General features: G+C 36.1%; 1 protein-coding gene across 4 annotated transcripts in view; it reads left to right on the top strand.

Moving 5' to 3' along the window:
• Nucleotides 1-16,336, top strand: part of dysc (whirlin protein dyschronic) — a 92,270-nt gene extending 75,934 nt beyond the window's left edge. For 3 of the 4 annotated variants that reach the window (XM_089740380.1, XM_089740378.1, XM_089740381.1), the window contains 3 exons: nt 8,509-8,778; nt 10,324-10,464; nt 11,325-16,336. In XM_089740380.1, coding sequence (XP_089596506.1) covers nt 8,509-8,778; nt 10,324-10,464; nt 11,325-11,405 — 492 coding nt within the window. In that variant the 3' untranslated portion in view covers nt 11,406-16,336. The remainder of the gene's footprint in view (nt 1-8,508; nt 8,779-10,323; nt 10,465-11,324) is intronic. The other variant, XR_016325811.1, reaches the window with a different exon arrangement.
• The last annotated feature ends 247 nt before the right edge of the window (nt 16,337-16,583 follow it).

Genomic DNA, 16,583 nt, shown 5'->3' on the forward strand with positions numbered 1-16,583 from the left:
TCAAAGATTAGTGATTTCATAAATAAAACATACGGTCCGATTGATAACATTCTCTTGTAGTCAGTGAAAAATAAAACATTAAAATAAATTCATTTTGTCATATTCATGAAAAATGATCATATGGAAGAAGAAATATCTTTTCGCCTACATCTGTCAAAGACCGCGTAAATAATTTTGTCATTCATATTACGTGTAACCAACGAACTGTTACGTAAATTTGCACCAAAAAGGATCTCGTTCGAAGTGAAAAGTCGCTGTATTGTCTACCGTTCCAGTTCTATATTCATTGTTCTTGAGTTTTAAGCTTTTCGTTTCCAAATCGCACCTGAATAAGTATACATATTGCGAAATACGTTTTCACTCTTTACAAGCATGTTTTTTTGTCGTGCTTAGAATTTTTATTTATTTATTATGTAATGATATATACTTACCATATCATCGTTATCATCAGCCCATAAACATCCACTGGTCTCCTGCGGTTCGCCACAATGACCGAGTCTGCCGCAGCCCACATCCAGTGGATTCCCGCGACGTGCTAAAGATATACGTAATTATACAATTTTAATTTCAGTGTCCTCAAGTCATGCTTTATTTTTCAACGAGATTAGGCTATTTAAGCTAATTGAAGCTTTATTTTAGTGTCTGTTCTATTGACACAATTATTATGTTACAGCCCAAGCCCGATAATTTATCCACAGAAATGACTAGCTTTATTGAGAGTTCAACTTTAACCAATATTTTAATTAACATCGAAAGCAAGCTCAGTTCTCGTCCCATATAATACTATTTTCAATTCTTTTTCAGCCAAAAATTTGGACATACGAATTTTATTTAGCCCTTTGTCAATTGTCATATTGTAGGTTTATATTTTTACTGTCTTATAGATTAGATTAAAGTGTTTTGTCGAACATAGCCACCAAAAACGGTTTTGTCTATGACTGCTTCCGAATAGTCATAATTGAACATTATTATCGCAGGTTGAGTCGGTAAAGACAGAAATCCTATCTACAAAACCATTGAATTATTTTCCATTGTGTGCTATTCGAAATGTGATGTAAAGTTTAAATTGTAACTACAATTATTGCTGTAAAAAACAATTTCAAAGGCGACTCGAACTATTTCGAAGTTTTAGCAATCAGAAAGTTTAAGCCGAGTTCAAAGGGAACGGAAATCCCGCTTAAGTATTCTAATGAGATACCTCCTCTATTCAAATGAGGTAAGTAAGTGCAAGTTATGGTAAGGATCGCTTTGGTTTCGCTTACGTAAGTGACGGCAGGCAGATATTTGCGACTAGATGAAAAAGGCTTTTTATTGTTAAGATGGATGGACGAGCTCACAGCCTACCTGATGTTAAGTGGTTGCCGGAACCCATACACATCAACAACGTCAATGCTTCCACCTTCCTGTAGACATGGAGTTTAAGTTACAGTTTTATAATACAAACCGAAATGCTTTCCTGCTTTACGGCAGGAAGAGGCGTTGGTTGTGGTACCCACCGATCATCCTTGGGCCCGTGGTTCGCAGTCGCAGACCAGTCTATCATATATGGGATATGAGGACGAGAGGATGACCTCTTAGGAGGATCCGGCACGAAAAAATAAACCTTACCGATAGGGACTCACAAGACTCCCTATCATCTGTTATTCCTTCATCGCCGAAGTTATTCGTGAACATCTGTTAAGTACGTATTTCATTAAAAAGATTGGTACCTGCCTGCGGGATTCCAACACCGATACAGTCCCATCACTCGATACGAAGGCGCCATGCGTCTTATCCTTTAGGCCACGACGAATTCAAACCTATGAAATAAAAATAAATATTTAGTTGTTATTGAAATTGCCTGCGATTACAAAAAAATACCTTCGGAAACTTTTCTGTCAAAAATACGAAAAGAACAGTAAGTAAAACAATTGAAACGTTTCTGAAAAAAACACAGGAAAAACAATATTGAAATTGATAAAATTTCAACTATCTATACACACAAGTATGAAATATCGTATTTAAAAAAACATCAAGTAAGTAATACTTATATTGGACAAATTGAAAGCTAGTTCTCGTTAAATCAAACGTTTACAGCGATTAGTCAAGCGTACTCAGCGCGGTTGGTAAAAGTGAAATGTAATGTAGGCTTTGTGAGACTCGACATTACAAGGAGTTTCACTGACGGCTCGACTCCCATTTTGCTTTTACATTACACCTATGCATTAATTTTAGTATTTTTTTCGGTTTCCTCCTCCTCCTCGCGTCGTTTTCCCCATTACTGAGGGTCGTGATTCCCCAGCTGCATCAGTTTCTCCCGTACAATTTCCCTCCATCTGCTGCGATTGCTTAGCTTCATGAAGGGCATTGTGGAAGGTGATGTTTAGAGAAGATCGTATTTGGTCCGACCATCTCGTGATCTCGTGGGACTTCGTCCTCTGGGACGTTTGCCATCTACCTTGTGTGTCACCATCAGCTGCTCAAAATTGTGACCCTCTTTACGAGTAATATGTTCGAAGAATTCCAGCACACTACGAAGGCATATAGTGAAAAGTCTAGTTTTGTTATTAAGCTCTCTCAGAATAGACACGTTGGTGCGAAAGGCGGTCCATTGAATCTGTAGCATTTTCCTTCAGCTACACATTTCAAAGGCGTCTATTCGGTCTCTGTCGGCCTTTTTCAATGTCCAGGTCTCCGCTCCATAACTGAATATGGAGAAAACTAGCGAACTCACCAATTTGGTTTTAGTTTTTCGCGAGATGTTACGGTCTCTTCATATCTTGTGCAAAGGGACATTGCATTTTTGGCCATCCCTATACGTTTACTTATCTCTTTTTCGCATGATCCTGTGTTAATGTTAGATCCTGGGTAGACGAAGTCGCTCACGATGTCAAGGTTCAGCGTTCCCTTAATTCAAGGTTGTTGGTACAATCCACAATCATTACTTTGGTTTTGCTATGATTGATTTTTAGACCCAACAGCTAACTGATGTTCTCAATCCGCGTTAGGACGTTCACCATCTCGATTTCACTTGCAGCAAGAAGTGTGGTGTCATTTGTGTAGCGGAGGTTTGATAATTTAGTGCTACCTAATATGACTCCACTCTCCTAACCTTCACATGCCTGCCTGATTATGTATTTTTCGGCTTACGCGATCTGAAAATATAATTAAAACTAGTTTTCGGTTTATTCTGGGCTTTTTACTGTCGAAGGAACGAATCAATGAATACTTTCTCTTCGCTCTATTTGAAATGAATGATAAACATATGTTCAAGAAAAGCTTTTATCGAAAAATAGGCTAAAATAGAAAGATAGAATGCATTATTCTATAGGACTCTCTCGATCCACTCTCGGCAATTTTAGGACCTCAAAGCATCGGTCACCGTTCTCGTCGAATGTGACGAAGAGTCCAACGTGCAACGTAGCACATAGACATAACCCACTGAGTTTCTCATCGGATTTTCTAAGTGGGTCGAGATTCCGATCAGGTGGTACATTCAGCAAAGCACTGCTCTTCCTAGGGCTAGTGTTAGCAAGTGTTTCCCATGAGGATCACATACCATATAGCGCTTGTTGGAATAGCTGCTTAGGATACCAATGATTAGGTAGAGAAAAAGAATGTATGAATGCTTCGCTGCAGAAATAGTTAACAAACACTTCCTCATGTCGATTCATAATACATATAATGAGTAAATAGGTAGCGTTTAAAGTTGTACATATATATTTAATATTTTTCCAAACTATGTGGCATTAAATATTGTATCTTACCACAGCGAGAAATGACATAGCTGTAATTTTAAAGAGAATTATTAATGGTAGTTCGTTTTCTACAAATAGTTTAACGGATTTTCGGCCTAGATAATAATAACATGTACATTGGAAATTCAAATGGTAATAAATTTTTACCGTTCGCGACAATTATAACTGTGGATGCGGATGCTTCTACATGCAGAGTAGCTAGTATGGTTACATACAGATCTTCACTCACGTTACTGAACAATGAAAAAATATAAGAAAATTGATAACATTAGAAGCCATAAAAAGCCGCGTATTGTTTTTTACAATATTTATATGAATTATCACAGTTTCAGCTATCGCAGACGATGGGCAACGTAAGTAATTGAGACAAATCTGAATTAAACGATAAAAGCGATTTTGATATATACGTTTACGACTTACGGAAAATCAATCAAGCCATGTTTTTTTATTTTTTTTTGTTTTTTTTTTTTATTTTTTTTTTATTGCCTTTGTAGGCAGACGGGCATACGGCCCACCTGATGGTGAGTGGTTACCGTCGCCCATGAACTTCAGCAATGCCAGGGGCAGAGCCAAGCCGCTGCCTACCGCTTAATACTCTCCATAAGCCTCGTTTGAAGAAGGACATGTCATAGCGCTCGGGAAACACCGTGGAGGGGAGCTCATTCCACAGCCGGATGGTACGTGGCAAAAAAGATCTCTGGAAACGCACTGTGGATGACCGCAGTGGCTCCAGGTAGTATGGATGAACTCTACTCCGGTGGCGGGCGGTGCGATGGTAAAAACTTTATTAGATGGGTGGACGAGCTCACAGCCCACCTGGTATTAAGTGGTTACTGGAGCCCATAGACATCTACAACGTAAATGTGCCACCCACCTCCAGATATAAGTTCTAAGGTTTCAGTATAGTTACAACGGCTACCCCACCTTCGAACCGAAACGCATTACTGCTTCACGGCAGAAATAGGCGGGGTGGTGGTACCTACCCGTGCGGAATCCCAACAGGTCCTACCACCAGTGATTACGCAAATTATAATTTTGCGGATTTGATTTTTAGTACGCGATGTTATTACTTCACCGTGGAAGTCAATCGTGAACATTTGTTGAGTACGTATTTCATTAGAAAAATTGGTCCCGCCTGCGGGATTCGAACACCGGTGCATCGCTCAACACGAATGCACCGGATGACTTATACATACTTCTATATACCCACGTATCTATTCGTATCCACGTATTCTATATATCCTATGTATCCACGATGTTTATCCTAAGCATCATCTACGTCACGTCACGCCCTAAAAACTTAGCACGTGTAATCTCTGCGAGGCACACCGTTACGGCCTTTATAACACTAACTAATGTACGTTACATGTACATAATTATAGATGGAGATTAGGTAGGCCACATATTTAGCATTACCTAAAATTATTACGACTTATTCTCACACCGATGATTAACAACTGACAAAGTGGACTTTGTCGTTTAAAATATCTATATATTAATACGTGAAGCAAAAACTTTGTATCCCTTTTTACGAAAATTCCGCGGACGAAGGAGTATGAAATTTTCCACACTTATAGAGAATATACCTATAGAGAAGAAGTGCACAATGCTAATATTTTTTTTAAATAATGCATAAAAGATACATTAAATCAATAAAGAAAAAATTACACACACTACATACCATGTATTTGACGCACACACGCATGCATACTATTTATTGTCAAACTTTTATTCTTGGTGTCTGTTGTCAAATTGAGAATATATTAAATATTGTTTGTTTTTGTTAATATTTTTTATAGTGTAGTCTTGGCGAAATTTGTATAATATTAATAAATTCCAATTAATTGTAGTCGAATTTCGACTACTGCGGGACCTCTAGTGTATATAAATGTGCATTTCCAACCTCAGGGGCAAACCACACCGTCAAGCTGCAAGCGATGCTTTATTGTTATGAAATAGTACGTATGTCTTAACCGATATTACTCCTAATAGATGCAACTATACTGAGTTTTAAATCCCATGACAGGAATTAAACATGCATTCATGAACTACTGCCGCAATACGGCGATGATATCATGTAATTAATATTTTACGATACCACAAATGTACTAATTTATACCGTGACGTAGCCAAGCGTTCTGGGTTGAAAAGTAGGACAATTCTAATACAAGTCTATTTAGAATTCGAGCTCATGTCTCTGTCTGACAACGGGCAGCGGCATTACAGCTGTGGTGTCTATAATCACCGTTAGCCACGTAAAGCTTGCCCGGACAGTTGGGTTCGTCTTGAAGCCCGCCTCGTGCCCCCGTAAGGGTGTACGACCAACTCCGCGAAGACGTAAGGCGCTCTGTCTAGTGATAGCAATTTTTTAATTCTAATTAAATACACAACAAGCAAAGGGGCTAAATTTTCGTACTCAATCACTCAATATAAAGTAGAAATGTAAAGTAGACATTTTACTAAACTAAACACTAGATGCAATTGAATATAACAGTTGAAATTGCCGTTGAATATAGCAATGACAATTGAATATAATAATACAAGTTATGTTTGAGTGCTATCTGTTAAATACGATTGCTCTAATTGAAAGAAAAAACGTAACGCTTTTTTTTGGAAGCGCTATATTTCAGTGTCCTTAAAAAATAGTAATACTAGATAGTAATTAAAATCGAGAATTTCATGTAATACAGGTTTTTCCTTTAAAGGCTTTCCCTTTTAAGTTATGTAATTGAATATTCGCGTATGGTAGTATATAAACATATATCAGATAAAAAATAATAGTGATACTTCATCTGTATGGAGTGGATTGAGTGTGTGCGCGTAGAACGATGTCTCCTGATCTTATCGCATTTATTTATGGTACGACACTAACGAGACGCACTGTCGCACTTGCGTTACTTACGACTATCTGAGTTGTTTTCGTCCGGATAAATAATGAAAATTGTACGCAATAACAACACGGTTTTTGACTGGCGGAAACAACAAAATATGTTGTAAAAAAAGTTTGTTGACATTATGAATTCAGAAAAGGATTATTATGTTGACATTGAAAACATTTCTTTTCTGTTTCCATTAATAAAGATATAAAGACATCAGACAGCAATAGAAAATGCATATTTAATTGAATTTATTGTGTTAATTGTTTCACGCACACAAATTTCGATACATTTAGGATCAGGTACGTATTTTTATATATAGATAATATTTGTCTTTTATTTTGATATTTCGAAATCAAAGGGTTTGAATGTCTGCAATCCTCCAAATCGTATGGCTCAGTAGAATTGATTAGATATCGCTATTTTTATATTAGATTAATAATAACTAATAGTATGTTAGGTAAGGTATGTACCTTAACGATGAGTTATTAGAACTAATTTTCTCTTAAAATAAAGACGATTAAATAGCTTGTATTTTAAAAATCGTTCGAAATACATGACAGTTATGTTATAGTAGATTATACGCTAACTAGCTTGAGCGTCACTGTAACATCAAAGACATGGAACAGGGTGGTTTTAGGAACAGCATAACATAGGAGAGCAGAGAGTGTCGCATCGACTAGTTATCTGGTCCTGAGTGAGTGTGATGTTTCAGTGCGGCTATCTCGAGGGGCTGCGCTCATCACTCGGTGGCTGGACGCAGAAAGTAAAGTCATGGTACTGGGGACGACCTCTAGTAAGTGGCCCGGCCTCGCCGCCTGACTGACCAACGATCTGTCCTAGCACATTGACGATTCTTTACATTTGCACGAAACTAAAAAAAAAATCGATTGGAAATTTTCATCGGAAATTTTTCGCTTCACAGACAAAACAATTGCTTGGTGTTAGAACAATTGATTACATTATATTTTCACTTTTATCGTTGCACTTTATTTCGGTGTTAATTTGATCGCCTAAATTTTGATATCATTTTTTTTTTTTTCAATGTAGTGTCGCACACTTTGATGATTTCTCATTACGATTTCTTAAATTCATTAGCCCGTAGAGGTAATAACTTCTTAGGTCATCAATGAATCCAGCTAAATTGATGCATGAAAATTAGTTAAGACGAACATAATATTTTCCTTTATTTAAATATTAATCAACAACGAGTCAATATAATTTCATTTTATTTATTATTATTTTTTGTTATGCGATGAAATTAACGCATGGTGGCTACTTGTGCAGAGAAAAAAATTAATCTTCTTGCTTTTGTTTCACGATAGGTTAATTCGTAGGTTGAACTGCATCTGAGGCCTTTATTAAATTGCTCAAAATGATTAAATCTACTTGGTAGATAGGCGGAAAGTCTCCATGAATACACGACAGTTGTTAAACACAAATATCAATTGAAACCACGCCACCGAGTGATCGAAACGCATGAAATCTGAGCCTCCAGCACACATCTCACGTACAGCTTCTCAATACATTTATATCTCTACTAATTAATTAATTGTAACTGAGAGGCAGAAGGGCGTGTCTGCGTCCATCAGCCAATGTTCCTGCTTTGTCTTACTGACCAGGAATAAGGGATGTGTCGTCCAACTGCCCTTTGCCCCTTAGCTACATCTCAGTACTTTAGAACAATATTCGTACTTAGCGGCTGAATTGAAATTGCTCTTCATAGTAACGTAGAGGTACAAATTTTAGTGTGGATGTGGTATTTTAGTACTAGGAGTTTTATAGGGTTAATTGCATTCTGTACATATTTTCTTCAATTAAATTATTTAATTTTTAAGAATATTCTGTATTTTGTGATAACGTATGAAACAATGATGTTTTTCATTATCTCTCAGGAGCTAGCACATAAGATGTCTCGGAGTTTCGACATGAAGGAGGAAGGCAATGCTCTGATTGATGATCGAGGAGGAATTCGAAGGCATCAGTCAATGCAGCGTCTACAGCACGGAGATCAGCAGACCGATGAAAGTCGAGCAGCTAGGGTCGTATCGGACCACCACGGAAACTTACACATCACCGTTAAAAAGACTAAACCAATACTCGGCATAGCGATAGAAGGCGGTGCTAACACCAAACATCCACTACCTCGAATTATAAATATACATGTAAGTTTATCAATACAAAAAACAACCTCCTTTCTCCTTTTTGTTTTACGATTAACCTCAAAAAAAATTAATTCACAAACTAACGAAACACGTACTATTTATTTTATTTTACGAAATGACATCATTGAACCCAATGCATATATCTTTATACAAACGCGTCGTCTCGCCGACTCATGAAGTCGTCGTGGTCTAACAAAGTAAAACGCCCAGTGCATTGTTATCGAGTGATGTGAATGTGCCAATGTTCGAGTCCCGCAACCTGTTACCAATTTTTCTAACGAAAAACATACTTAACAAATGCTCACGAATAACTTCAGCGATGAAAGAAAAACATCATGTACTTAACACAAATCAAACCCGCGATTATTATAATTTGCGTCATTACTGGTGGTAAGGCGTCTTATGAGCCTGCACAGATAGGTACCATTACCCTGCTTATTTCTACCGTGAAGCGGTAATACGTTTCGATTTGAAGAGCGGGGCATGATGTACTGTGAAACTGAGAACAGAACTCATGTCTCAAGGTAGGTGACAGCATTTACGCTGTTGATGTCTATGGGCTCCGGTAATCACCTAACACTAGGTAGACCGAGAGCAGTTACACACATTCCAGCAATAAAAAAATAATAAAAACTTCATCATACCTTCACCTCTTTATGGAAATAATACTGAAATAGATTTATTTAGCGGCAATCTGTCATTGTTGAAATAATGAGAATAATATTTTACCGAGACCGAGACAACAATAATAGTAACTAGTGGTCACCCGTTATGTAGTCGAAATTCGACTATAATTAATTTAAATTATAAGTTTGAATATTAGGGTCTATTGTCAAACACTATCACAGACCTCTATAATAACAAATTTCGCCAAGGCTACACTATAGTTATAATATTGAAGACAAACAATATTAATTTATTCTCAATTTGACCACAGACTTTAACATAAACAAAAAAGTATATATGTGTGTGTGTTAAATACATGTTAGTGTATGTAATTTTTTTTTATTGATTTAAAGTATTTTTATGCCCAATTAAAAAAATTGATTTTTTTTATTGCTTAGATTGGTGGACCAGCTCACAGCCCACCTGGTGTTAAGTGGTTACTGGAGCCCATAGACATCCACAACGTAAATGCGCCACCCTACCTTGAGATATAAGTTCTAAAATCTCAGGTATAGTTACAACGGCTGCCCCACCCTTCAAACCGAAACGCATTACTGCTTCACGGCAGAAATAGGCAAGGTGGTGGTACCCACCCGCGCGGACTCACAACCAGTGAGAAATTTTGCACTTCTTCTCTATATAAACTATAAGTGTGGAAAATTTCATACTCATCGGTCCACGCAATTTTCGTAAAAAGGGGTACAAAGTATTTGCTTCATGTATTAATATAGGTATAGATGAAATGTAATGACAGACCGCAGCATTCTCAGCAATTGATCTGATACTACCTTATAATTGTTATTATATTATATGTACATTATATACTTTATAATGGCTCTAAATTCTTTTAATACTATATTTTATATTAAATACCAAAAGGAACATGGAGCCGCATACGAGGCTGGAGGACTAGAGGTGGGCCAGCTGATTTTGGCCGTTGATGGACACCGCGTGGAGGGCATGCAACATCAGGACGTCGCGCGACTTATTGCAGAATCATTCGCGCAAAGAGATAAACCAGTGAGTACACTCTCGTTCATTACTTCACCTTTTACCACCAAAGACTACTGCGAGAAGCTAAACTTCATAATTACCATTTTATCTGGACATAACGTTTTGCTTAATGAGGTTTACTAGTTTTAATCGACTTATTTAAATCAGAGTAAGTTTTCAGAGATTTTCGCCTCCTCAACGTTAATACGTCATTAGAATTTGTAATGATCTTGCTTTGCCAAAATTTCTATCTCCTTCACAAGGTGCTTAAGAAGAAGCTTTACTATCAGCAGTGCTTTGACCGAGGTTCGGGTGCAATGACAGACACGCTAATAATGTGTTCATTGGGACAAAAAATAAATAAAGAGACTTGGAGTTTTTTTAGTATGGTCGATGCTAGAAAGATAACAAACAGCGCAGAGCCGAGTCGCACTTTACTAATTAACTGTCTTCTATGAATATTTTTCAGTCAGACAGTATTTTATCAATTTTCTAGGACCTGTTATTTTTTTATATTATTTCAGATTGCGTTTACGAGCTGACAACGTTTCTTATAAATTATTATTCGATCCCCGAATTAAAATTTGGTCCCCGATCTAATTGTCTGACTGAGAATCCTAAGTACCATTTAAAGCAATAACAATTTGCCGTACCAGGTTCTTGCAATATTCATAAGTCCACATTTTATGGCACTGACAGCCTTCATTTACCTTTTATTCGAAAAATCCATTGTTTAACCATTACACAATATTTAATGACAGGAATTATGTAGAATACACTCGTACAGATTTAAGCTATATTAATATTATCATCATTTGAAAAACGCAATTCAATACTTGACTAAATCATATGTCAAAAATGTTAAATATGATTTTGGTTATTTATAGGAGATCGAGTTCCTCGTCGTGGAAGCAAAAAAGTCGAACTTGGAACCGAAGCCGACAGCTTTAATATTTCTGGAGGCCTAACATCTACTGTCCCTCCCCGCCAGCGACCCACCGGTCCCGCTGGGCAGCGGGATTCTGGGGGTCGACCTCACCGCGCACACCACGGAATAGCCAACTCCAACCTGCGCTGCCACATGCTCTTCTAAATGCGCTCTTCAACAACATACGAACCCAACACGATCCTACCCTACGTTTCTATCCGAATTCCTATCTTCAAACTAAATAGATGAACAATTTGATAAGCAGATAAGCTTATTAAGCTGAAAAGCAGAAAGGTAAAGGTCGTGTTTGATTTGTGGTTGAAAATGAAAGCGTGTTCCGCTCTACGGGATGTCATACGATCGGATTAACGATGATGATCCATATGCCATATTTCAAATAATATGACGTTGCAACGGACTGATATGAGAACAATGGCGAAAATACGATGCAGGTAAATCAGTAGGCTATGCAAAATTAATGGCACAAGGGAGGCGAAAAATTGGTTCGATCTAGAAGAATTGTCAAAATTTTAGGAAGTTTTGCAATGTTCACTGCCCCGAATGTTCTAATTCGTAAACTAAGTCGGTTCCTGTCTCCTAACGGAACAAATTTTGGACGGGCCGAAGTGAATTTTGTTAAATGTTTTCTAGAATAAAGAAATCGAGAAATTTAAAAGTAGTCAGCGACTGAATTTTATAAAGAATCTCTCTTTTATCGATAACGATAAGTTCATCCTAAAATCTTCACGCATCAAAACGATCACGATCTCGAACAGGTAGTTTAAATTCGTTCGATAGTCGATCCAAAACTAACTTTAATAGAATTAGTAGTTTCAGAAATCTCTCACGAAAGCCATTTTTTTTTCAAGGATTCGCGCTGTTTTACCGAACGGCATTGGTGCTATGGAAAGGAATCTATCACACTATTGAAAACGTTCCATGTTCACATCGGTAGTTTGTCAGTAGTGGTCGATCAGTGCTTGCGCCACACCGAGCTGTCACGTCATCCGTGTGCCATCAACGTTGATTTGGAGTGCACGAGCCACTCATCCCAGCTCGTTGTACCGATTCTATTGTTTGCGTGAACGCGGATATCCACCACGCCATCAATCATAGCATGAGCTAATGGTGCTGGTATATAACCGAAGTCACGACTGAGCAGCCTTAGCGCTACATCATCGTCGTCATCAGTAGAGCAGAGCTTGCAGACTGCAGCACGTGACGCGCTCCTAAGCAAACTTTCTACTTTCTAACTTAACTTATAAACGATTTGCAGAAACATTCAGGATCTACATGGTTTTAAATTAATTGTATTCAAACTTTAACTTAAATATTCAAATATATCTTTGCTAATTGCGTGGAAATAGATATATTATTATGAATTTCCTAGTTTGCTTAGCGAGTTCTGACACTAATCATGCGTCTTACATTGCCATTCCATTAGGTAGTTTTGCGGTGAGTTTACGAAAATTTGGCGGAGAGGGATTTTAGCCCATTCTAATAATTAAAAAGGTAGTAAATAAGTGAATGTGTGCAATATAATCAAATGTTATTTTAGATATTAGAATCAATGTACTGTTTCGGCACCCAAATGAGATTTATATACAAATCATTTAAAAGTAACATCTAATCTGGAAAACAATAATTGTTTAAGCTATTATAAACTATATTTTAACATAATATGACTGCGTTCCCCAATGTAATTAAAGTGGGTATATACTAAAGCTTTTTAAAATTACATACAGCTATAAATATTGTACACGTTCCATATATTCATATTTATTCGTATTATGTAAAGATGTTTCATGCTCTGTGTATTATTACATCTGTGTGCTTAGTGCGAGTTTTTTAACTTCTCGATCGCGTAAAAGTTTACTCAAATTTGTATGGAGTTGGATCAGCACTCCTAGCGGCGAACGTAGGGACACTAAGCACACTGTAGTCTTGAAATACTATTCCTTTTTTGAGCTAATTAATACATATGTTGCTGTAAATATACTGATTCCTAAGCTGTAAATATCGTGTTTCAATGTATTGTAAAAAATAATATAATTATTGAAGTTAGTGCCAAAAGCGTTTTACAATCCCTCATTAATTATATGTACAGTGAAATATTACAGAAACTGCAGCAAAATATAGATACATTACTATTGTTGTATACATTAATAAAATTAGCTATAAATATAATCAAGCTACATCACTAATCGCTAAATGAATTATGCTATTAGAATCAATTTTTAAATAGGGATGTTGACTATATTCCAAACGAAGTTTAAAATTAATATATTTTTTAATGCATTCAATAATTAATACGTACTTAAACGCCCATATTTGTTAATTTCATATTACAACTGCGAGTATGATGCCATTTACTATGAAATACTAATGGTATGAAATAAACAGGGGCGCTATCGAGAATTGCAGGTAAAATTTTATTTTACAATTCGTAGATAAATAAAATTTCTAAAATTTCTGTTTGGCGCTTCCATTCAAAATTACTTAATATATATGCACAAGAAAAATAAATTAAAAGTAGTTCATAGAGAGAGATTCTGCACAAGTCTCACACATTTTAAGTAGTTTTTTTTGGCGTATATAGATAGACGTAAATATAGAGGATTTGTTTAAAACACGACTGGTGTTACTGGTGGTAGGACCTTTTGTGAGTCCGCGCGAGTAGGTACCACCACCCCGACTATTTCTGCCGTGAAGCAGTAATGCGTTTCGGTTTGAAGGGCGGGGCAGCCGTTGTAACTATACTTGAGACCTTAGAACTTATATCTCAAGGTGGGTGGCGCATTTACGTTGTAGATGTCTATGGGCTCCAGTAACCACTTAACACCAGGTGGGCTGTGAGCTCGTTCACCCATCTAAGCAATAAATAAAAATAAATAAAAACACGAGCCCTGAAGTCTTATTTGTATGCTAATTAAAATAAGAATTCGTTCGAAATACAAAACAAACCAATATAGTATGTATGGTAAGAATCTTGATGTTCTCCATGGTCGATTAAATATTGACCCTGACTTCGCTCCCATGGGATCGGGTCCCAATAGTAGTGACAGTGTTTTGTTAAAAATGTTCTCATCATTTTGCCCGTATATGTGCTTCTAGTACACACAAAACTAGAGCCAAGCTTTAGTTGGCGCCATTGAATGTGGAATTTTTACACTATCACCTGTATTCGCGGTTCGACAGATACTGAACTGTTGTTCTATTTCATATTTAAATTGATTTGATTAATGGTTTTGGATTTTGGTAATACATTTTTTGCATTAATGTCACCTTGATGTTGACTTTTATACCTAAGTTTCTTAGTATTATCATAGTTGTATTGTTATGAATGCTGTGTTTTCGTGTAACTACTAATAAGTATAATACTGGAAACCACTTAATAAAAACTTTTTTATCAAAATTATGTTGAAAAACGAAAATAAATAAGTTGATTGTTCGTTCAGATAAACGATTGTGTGTCGCAAAGATCACAAAGACGACTTTCGGTCCGCGAGAGATTTTAAAAATATTTTTTTTTTTTTGCTTAGATGGGTGGACGAGCTCACAGCCCACCTGGTGTTAAGTGGTCCCTGGAGCCCGTAGACATCTACAACGTAAATGCGCCACCCACCTTGAGATATATAAGGTCTCAGTATAGTTACAACGGCTGCCCCACCCTTCAAACCGAAACGCATACTGCTTTCACGGCAGAAATAAGCAGGGCTGTGGTACCTACCCGTGCGGACTCACAAGAGATCCTACCACCAGTAAAAATAATAATTTTGGTAATAATATATGAATCAAGCGCAAGTTTACTAACGGTAATTTTCCAGAGTATACTGATAACAAACGCTAAGCAGTATACCGTTTTGTAACTTCTATTTTCTGTGTCGGTAAAGTCAATTCACAATTTCAGCATTTGTAAACCCATCCTTCGACACTGGAAAAGAAGGATTAGTACAATTGCATTAGTAAAACGGATAAAAAAATACTCTTTCAATAAAATTACAAGTGATTCAAATTACGAGCGATCGTGATAAACTGCGTGCTCTTCGAATGCAATAAAAAACTTTGAGGGGCTTCTACGTAGAATATTCTTTATTGATTCTAACTTACTATTTATCTATGGTAAGTTAGTATTAGTAGGTATTTATACAAAATAATTTAGTTGAAGATTTCATCAAGAGTATTCACATAATAAAAACATATTTTGTCATTACAGTCAGCATCCCTATTAAAAAAATCCTAATATCATTTTTAAATGTTATAGAGCTATTCAATTGAATAAAAAAAGGAAGGAAGTGAATGTTACTACAGGTTAAAAGACCGTTAATGAACCGATAAACGTCTCTATTTATAAAATCGTGTTTCTATCTACGTTCACCCCGAACTGTTTTGGGTCGGGTAAGCAACATCGATTGTGCACAGATTCAATTATATTTTATACGGATAATGTAATTAATTTTTAGATTTTAATTAATGTGAATAGTGTATCTAACTTAAGTTTTATTCTTACAAATGAAGCCGTTTTTCGGCCTCTGTTTCAGTCAATTGACCATATAACATAAATACGAACAGGCCAATGCATACATAAACAGTTTTAAACATAATAAAGTTAAAATTTATTAACATTATGGAATATTTTAAGTATATACTTCCCTGACATTTCAAGAGAATATAAACACTATGTAAAATAATTTTTAATGAATAATTATTCAGATGGAGCCCTGTTTATTAATCAAACTTGCCTTTATATAGTATATTTCATTTTTATGTATATTATGAATATTTATACTCTAACATTACTCTTTTATTACATATTAAATGAGTTCACAATTTCCTAATATTCTATGCCGTCCATTTGTTTTTGCATTTGGTTTTTCCTAACGTACGTAATTTTAAATATGGCTGATTCAAACAAAACTTTTTTAATGAAATCGCTCAGTAACTCTTGTAACTGTAAAACCTTTTTGGATAACTTAACAAAAAAAAGAATTTGATCACAGGAGTGAGATTAAAATAACAGCAACACCGTTGCTGTTATTACACCAATTACAGCAATAAATGAATTGCCTGTAGAAGATTGTGTATCCAACAAAAATTTAATTTCAAGATCCATAGTTTTAACATGATTCATTTTATTATGAATTTCTATTTATTTGGATTTATCTGTTAAATATATTGTAAACATAATCTACAAATAGCTACCTATTTATGTGTTGGT

The sequence above is a fragment of the Bombyx mandarina genome, chromosome 04 (assembly GCF_030267445.1).
Source record: "Bombyx mandarina strain Sakado chromosome 04, ASM3026744v2".
Taxonomy (NCBI): domain Eukaryota; kingdom Metazoa; phylum Arthropoda; class Insecta; order Lepidoptera; family Bombycidae; genus Bombyx; species Bombyx mandarina.